We start from the raw sequence: 8241 nt of genomic DNA, 5'->3' as shown, positions 1-8241 counted from the left end.
ACTGAGATTGGACATGGCACTAAGTGTCAAGATCTAGTAAACGGACTGGAGTGGACCAAGGGTTGGACTTGATGATCTCGGAGGTTTTTTCCAACCCAATCGATTGTATGATTCTGTGACAGAATCTGTATCCATGGACAGAACTGGAAAAGTAGTTCTGTACTACCTGAAGAACTCCAAATACCTTATGACATGGGAGGACTATGTGGACTTGCAGGGTAATGCCATCACTGTAAAGGTTTGCTAATTTGGAGGCATCACTTGGCAGTGACTCAGCACAGCCCAGGATGAGCCTCATCATGAGGGTTCTGCTTTGGCCCTAATAACCTCTACTGACTCGGACACTGTATTCTTGTCTGTACATATCCTCCCCAGTAGACATTCAAATTTGCAGATGTTGGCAAACGGATTTTACTTTTTTCTCCCCCTTTGAACTGCTGTTCAAATAGGAATTTTTTTTCCCTCTTTCTGGCTTGTTCCTAATGGGCTGATCAGGTATTTTAAGGCCAGTTAGTTGATGCAGATCTGTGTAAAGACTGACACATTAATTAGTCTTTGCAACTGGACTGAAGTACTGAGATGGCTCAAATTACACAGCCATGTGCAATGTCAGTGTTTTCCAATAGCGAACTTGGTCTCTTTAGGCCAAGAGCAGAGAGAAGGGCTTTTCTGAATTGTGTCTTAGACAGGACAACTGATTTGCAAAAGGCATTTCTTGAACTGGTTACCATCTCTGCACTTTCTAGGTTTACAGAGGAGGCCAAAAAGGAACGACATCCCTTTGCATACCTGCCCTTTGGGGCAGGACCCCGTGGCTGCATTGGCATGAAAATGGGTTTGTTGGAGACAAAAATGACTTTGCTGAGGATTTTGCAGAAGTTTAAATTCAAGACCTGCCCAGAGACTGAGGTTTGTACATGAACAGAGGCGTAAAGATCACACTTATCAACTTGAGGGAGTGGACAGTGTGTCTTAGACAGGACAACTGATTTGCCTTTGTGTCTTCTCTTCATTTGAGAGAACTGCTGGAGACACTTCTGTAATAAAGAGGGACAAGAGGCCTGGACTGCATGTTTTAATCAAAATGTGATTTAAGATACATGATTTTTCCAACAAAAGAAATGGTTACACAGCCCTGTCTTAGTGGAGAGCACTATAGCAACACCACAGTCAAAATACCTTGATTTATAGAGGGTGAGAATGGGTGTGCATATTTCATACCATCTCAGCACTTTGCTATATGCCTATTTCTCTGTACATTGCACCTGCCACTTACTCAGCAGCTCTAGAGTTTACAGAGTTAATTTCTTTCTGTTCAGTATACCTGGGCAACCACTCCCTCAGCCTCTGTAAATTCTGTCTAATATTATACTACCACAGCTGAGAGTAAAACAAGCACTTTACATCTTCTGCAGTAATTCTGATATGAACTGGTTCTCCAGGAAAACTGTCTGTCTGTATGCGGGGGTGTTATACACACATAAACAAACACATACAACTGTATGTAAGATGCTCTTTTTTCTTTCAGATTCCTTTGCAGCTCAAATCAAAAGCCACACTTGGACCAAAAAATGGAGTCTACATTATGCTAGAATCTCGCTAGAAGAAATTATACTTCCTGAAGCCTCCTGGGATGAGACCCTTTGTTAGTGACTCACTGGGTATAATTATTTTTCGAAACTCCAAAGACACGTAGAAGCCTAAGTCCCACTGATGGTCAGTAGGTTCTTCCTCACTGCCCTCCTGTAGGAGAGCCTCCAGTCACCTTTTAAAATGGGCTCCACAGTCTTTTTTGGCAATCTTCAAATTGCTGTGAATAGTATCTGTAAAGTAGCATTCGTCTTTCCTTTCCCTCATCCATGAGAATGCTTTCCTCATGCTCAAGTTCAACAAACAGAGCAGATGTTAAGCGTAAGTGCAATTTAAAATCGATTTTAATTACAATTCATTATGTGGCACATCCTTCTTATGCACTGAAAAGTTTCTACTCAAGAGAAAGCCCCAAAGGCACCACAATTACAGCAGAAGACCTGGGATGCAGTGCATTGGATTTTATCATGAACTCTGCTATCAAAGCTGAGCCTCCTGCACAATGATTAATCTCTCCCTGTGTCTGTGAAATGGAAAGAGTTGTACCTCCTTCATGCTTTGCAGTGATTTTATATACATTTAGATTAAAAATTTGCACTTGGCACATTGCATCGTTATGACAGAAGAGGAACAAGAAGTTCCCCTGCTTACCAGTTGAGTTCAGTAGCAAAGACCGAAGAAATGAGGTGACAGCCATTTTGCTGGCTACTGCACTTCTATTGTAAAGATGGAGAAAAAGATGTGAATTTAAAGCAGGACAACTGAAGGAAATTTAAGGATAATCAGAAGGTGTTAATACAACATTTGCTTCATGGTGAGGCTTTTCCTTTCCAAACACCACAACTGGCACCATCCTTGTCTAGCTCCTTGGCTCAAGGAAATTGAGAGCATGGATGCATTAGAGCCAATGGCAAAGGAATGGGATCCAGGATTATCAGTCCCAGCAGCTTTCTTGACTCATGTGACCCTGGAGCAGCTCATGTCCAAGTGCCTCACTCCCCTCAGCAGCACCATGGATCCATTCAAGCTGTGTGACTGTGCCCATGCATCTCCACAGCCAAAATAGCTGATGGATCCACTCTTCACATTTTCTCCATGCTCTTTCCTACTCCTCTACAAAGCCCTTTAAGCACCACACAGCCAGTGGAGCAACACACAACAGGGATCAACTCACAAGGAAAACTCCCACATTTTTCTTCAACTGGCACCACAAACTGGTTGTCTGTACAGCTGTGCTGGCTTTGGCTAGGATAATTTTCTTCATACCAGTATGGGGCTCTATTTTTGATTTGTCTTTCATTATTAGCAGTGCTCGAACAGAGTGAAGGCCTTTTCTTCTTCTCACACCACTCCATCAGTGAGGATGCTTGGGGGTGCACATGCAGTTAGGAAGGGACACAGCTGGAACAGAAGACCCCCACGGACCACAGGGGTGTTTCATACCATATGGCATCATGCATAGCATATAAAACTGGGGGAGGAAGAAGGAGGGGAGGGACATTCGCAGTGATGGTCTTTGTCTTCCCAAGTCACTATTATGTGTGCCAGACCCCTGCTTTTCTGGGGATAGTGGAACACCTGCCTGCCCATGGGAAGTTGTAAATGAATTTCTTATTTTGTGTGTGGCTTTTGCTTTACCTATTAAACTGTCTTTATCTCAATGCATAAGTTTTCTCACTATTACTCTTCCAATTCTCTCCCTAATCCCACTGCGGGGGTAAGTGAAGGAGTGGCTCTGTGGGGCTTAGCTACCCGCTGGGGCTAAACCACAACAAAACCATGAGAAGAGGTTGGTGCAGTCTCAAGGTCTGGTTTTTTTTTTTTATTTTGACTTTTATTTTTTCTTTAAAATGTTGTATGTAACAAAAATTCTTATAGCACTATGTAAGTAAGGAAGCACCTTTGGTTCCTTTGCATGTCTTGACCTTCTGTCTGCTTGACATTCTCTGCTTGAGGTTTCCTTAGGTACAGCATCTCCCTTGGTGGTATGCACAGAGAAGTGTCATGGCAGCAGGAGGAAGAGACTAACTGCTCATCTGCATTACAAGGATTTCTGGAAGGAGCCATCTGCTCACTGATCCCTGGCTAGGTCCCTATCTGCTGCTGCATTCTTCCCACATGCTGCCTGAACACTGATCAAATGACTGTATCTTGTTCCTCAAAGATTGTGTTTTTCTCTTTCATGATTTTGGGTTTTGGGTTTTTTTTAAACCAGAACTAGACTGGTACTAGTGATGAAGTGTTGACCTGGAAGTCTTGGAATTGCTTCTATTTCCATGGAGCATCTCTGGCCTGCTAAACAGAAGTGCCCTATTACAGACACACTGATTATATGAATTGCTGATGGAGTGATTTCCATTTATTTAAAAAGCAACAACACTGTATATACCTTAGTTTCTACACATTATCCATCATTTTTCCCCCTTGAAAATAGTGTCCTGGAGGCTGATTTACAGTGTAGCTTATACATACAGTTGGCAAAAAGCTGGATGGACTTTGCTCCAAAACCTCTCACCTCCCTGAATGAGCAGAAAGCTTATTCCATCTGAAGTCAGCTACCAAAGGCTTGTTTGTCTTCTTTATATGAGTTAGAAGGTTGTTGTGTGCTTCATTTTTGACAAAATACTCCAAGCCTCTTCCCACTTGTGCTGGTTTAAAGGTAAACCGGCAGGAGAAATGAACTCCACACAAAAGAGATTACAAGTCAGAGTTAAAATATAATAAAGATATTACAATGAATGCAGTGATACAAAGAGAAATTGGTTTTTCCCCGGAAAACCCAGAAGTACAACCCAGCACTCTGGGGGACAAACAGAATGGTGTTCATTAGCCCCTGTGCTGAGCCCCATGTGGTTATTGTGAGTCCAAAGAAAAAGGAAGGGAAAAAACCCTGTTGGAGCAGATGACAGTCACAGTCTGGTCAAGAGTGGTGGTCTCTTCCTCTTGAGGTTCTAGTCCTCTGGATCCGGTGAGTAGTCACAGAAGTCCCCAAACCCCAAGATTATATACCCTCAGGTCTAAGTGGGAATGCCCAGTACCTCCCCCAGGGCAGGGACTTCCACAATCGGTGATCTAATTCTGTGAGTCATGGGGTATTTTTCGAATCATTGATGGCCCATTAGCAGACACACCCCCTCAGGCTGGGTTCGAAGATGCTAATGACTCCCTGGAGAGGAGTTATCACAGCTCTTGTCTCGCAGGCATCTTTAACACCCAGCTCACATCCTGAGGGGTCGGATGTGCCCTGGGCAGCAGCTGCAAATGGTCCATTGTTAACAGTTCATGAGAAATAACCTGGAGGGTTTAGAATACACAGCTTTGGTCACATTCAGACGGTGATAAACTGGTCCTGACTGCTGACACCAGTCCCTACCTCTGCAACTTGGGTGGTGTGGCTGGAGCATTTACCAGTGAAGACTGGGGCAAAAAAGTCATTGAGTACCTCAGCCTTTCTCATTCCTGGGTAAACACATCTCCTTTTTCCTTCCAGAGAGGACCTACATTTTCCCTACTCTTCCTTTTATCACCGATATACCTATAGAAGCTTTTTCTGTTACCTTTGCTGTCCTTGGTCAGTTTTATTTCTATCAGGGCTTGCTTTAACTTTCTAACCTTATCCTGACTTAAGACAATTTCTCTGTGCTCCTCTCAGGCTACCTGTCCTTGCTTCCAGCCTCTGTAGACTTCCTTTTTGTGTTTGAGTTTGTTCTGGAGCTCCTGATTCACCTATGCAGGTCTCCTGGTATTTTTGTCTGACTTCCTCTTTGTTGGGATGCACTCCTGATTTTGGAGGAGGTTATCCTTGAATATTAATGAGCTTTCTTGGGCCCCTCATGCCTCCCTATAATCCTGATTTATAAGCTCTCAATCAGCTCCTCATCCATCCCCAAATGGAGCTCCATGCACTCCACCTGGTCATTGACAGAGGGTGACTCCCTTCTCATCTCCTTTAACTGTCCTTCCTCAAAAGACTGTATCCTGCCTTTCCAGCTGTGGGGTGATGGCCCTTAATGAGTTGAGGGAAACGCCTCAGCCCCCCAGAGGGATGTTGGTAAGTGATGGTGTTACCATAGAATGGAATGTTATTAAATTAGCATGGCCTTTCTTTGGCACACCCTGTGGCACCCTGCAGGCTGAAGGAGCCCACCCCTCAGGCATCTGTATCACCCCCCAGAACATTTTGACTATAGTCACAGGAAACCACCTGAAGGAAAAAAAAAGTATAAAAAGAAGTGCAGTTTAACTGCAATTTGGGGAGAAAAACTTCCACCTCTGGGAGGGCAACCCACGAGCTACCCTGTCTCCCCCATTCCATCGACATTGCCGTGGTAAGCAACCGAATTCTTTATTTTCCTATGCCTTACTGGTTATAATGTGTTATAGCTCACTGGGTGTACACGTGTTAATGGGAAGTGGCTATATTTTTCCTGTTGCTTTTTTGGGTTACTGAGTGTATTTACATGTGGTGTTGAACTGTTGTGTTTCTGGTTAGTAATCCTCTGTTAGTTACATTTGTTGTGGGAGGGGTATACTGCTGGGGTGGCCGGTAAAATGTGTGTTGTGCTGGTGTCTTTTGGGGTATTTTGTACAATCCTGCAGCTAAATGTTATCACTGACTAAGTAACCCATATAGTTATTGTCACATACCTATATTAATAAATGTTATTTCAGGAGTTATCGTGACGAAAGTTCTTTTTTTTTTTTTTTTTTTTGCTATTAAGTGTTGCCTCACTAGCAGAGGTTAGAAGTCCTTCCAGCCTGTGTTCTGTCCAGCAGTTCGGAAGGCAGTGCTGGGTTCATAAGGCTCTAATTTTTCTGGAGGCACTTATGTAGCTGATGAGTTCTCTTTGGCTTAAGTGAGGTCTACATAGGGAGTCAAAAATCTTTCCAGCCTGTGTTCTATCCTGGTTTTGATAGGCAGTGCTGGGCTCATAAAGTTTTGATTATCCTGAGGGCGCTAATAGCTATTAACTTTATATTAATACAGTTAAGACTAGAAATCTTTGCATTTCTGTCTCTCCTCCCTTTCACGTGACACCAGCACTCCAGTCAAAGGAACCATCCCACCATGTCTCTGTGATGTCAGCAAGATCACAAACCTGCAGGCATGTGCACATCTGTAACCCCCTTTTTTATTCTGCATACTGCATGTTTTTGCACAGAGGCATTTAAGTTTGGTCCCAATTAAGTCAACTTACTGGCTGGAGTGGCTGGAATTCCTTTTGCTGCTCTTCAGGTGCTGACCTGCCATCTCTCTCCAGGCTCTGGGCATCTATTGCTGGCACGGGCATCAAACAGGTACAATTGGGATGCATAGAGGTTCCTCTCCATCAGTACCATTTCAAATACTGTGTTTACTCTGGAAAAAAACAGTCCTGCAGTGGTTGCAGCTGTATGCCACATCTTACAGACTTGGAAAATGAACCAAGAGCCTTTCCCAGCTGCATTCAAGTTGAATATGGACAGTATGTGTGCAAGTAAACTCATCTGAGTCTCTGCTAACACTTTTTGAACTGTTCTGCAAAGTTTTCTGGTTAGGAAGTGTTATCTGTTTGCACCTGTCAGTTTGGAGTAGTATGGAATAGAGAAATTATTTTTGCATCTGAAGTCAGATTTCTGGAAGTGCATCAACCCTTGTTCTGCATGCAGGCTGAGTGAGACAGCTAGAAAAGACAGAGAAAAGGCTGCCAACTTTCCACTAATACAGGGAGAGCCCCAAGCCATTTTTTTTCTTTTAAATAACAGTTGGTGATACAGTCACCACACACTGCACAGACATGTACCAAGATACTTATTGACGCTGGACCTCACCCTGGCTATGTGAGTAAGCTCAGCAACACACCTACAGAGCTGCTGTCTAAAGGGATCAGTGAGCCTTCTGGAAGCACAGATTTGTAGAAAAACAATGCACAAAACTGCCAGCATCTCTCCAAAACAGAAACTGGTAATGTCATATTAATCGCAGTGTGTTTGTGCACTCATATAAAATGGTCCCAAACTGATCCTGAGCAGAGTTGGCTTTAAAATTAATTTTAAAAAACCCCAAAACCAAAACCAACCAAAACCAACCATGAAAGAAATCCTACCAAAAAAACTCCCACAAACCCACTCCCCCAACATTATAGTTGCAACATCAAAATGTAGCTTATATCCTTAAATTATGGTGCCTATTAGCATTTCTGGTACAGCATTCTTCAGTCAACAGCAGGTGGGTTTAGGGAGGAACAAAGATACTGATTCCTTCCCTAATTCCTCTCCTCAGAAACAGTAAGTGTGTTGTCTTGCATTGCTGAGCTGTGGGTTTGTTTAAAATTGGGCATGTCTGTGTTACAAAAGGGTTTTAGTCATTGTCTTGACAGCTGATACAAAGCAAAGGCTGCTTGGTAAAGGAAAGCTTCTATTAAAAACATCTCTGATCTTTGTAACGATTACAGAAAGTTGTCAGTATAAAATGGTATATTTAATCAGGCTGCTGATAGAAAAAAAGCTTTACAGTTTTATACTTTGTAAATGGTATTCCTAGAAAAGCAGAGGTGCATGTGAGAAATTATTGTTTTGTTGATTGCAAATTTGAACTAATTATTCTTATCTGGCATTAAACTGCAGAATAGCCTGTGTGTGGTACTTTAGGAAATGAGCATCTTGGACACA

General features: G+C 42.9%; 1 protein-coding gene across 3 annotated transcripts in view; it reads left to right on the top strand.

Moving 5' to 3' along the window:
• Positions 1-6265, top strand: part of TBXAS1 (thromboxane A synthase 1) — a 274193-nt gene extending 267928 nt beyond the window's left edge. For all 3 annotated transcript variants that reach the window (XM_071551088.1, XM_071551087.1, XM_071551089.1), the window contains 2 exons: positions 747-909; positions 1529-6265. In XM_071551088.1, coding sequence (XP_071407189.1) covers positions 747-909; positions 1529-1603 — 238 coding nt within the window. In that variant the 3' untranslated portion in view covers positions 1604-6265. The remainder of the gene's footprint in view (positions 1-746; positions 910-1528) is intronic.
• Positions 6266-8241: the final 1976 nt, after the last annotated feature.

This window comes from Pithys albifrons, chromosome 3, assembly GCF_047495875.1.
Source record: "Pithys albifrons albifrons isolate INPA30051 chromosome 3, PitAlb_v1, whole genome shotgun sequence".
Lineage (NCBI taxonomy): Eukaryota > Metazoa > Chordata > Aves > Passeriformes > Thamnophilidae > Pithys > Pithys albifrons.
The sequence above is the reverse complement of the archived record's forward strand: the minus strand, read 5'-3'. Positions and strand labels throughout refer to the sequence as shown.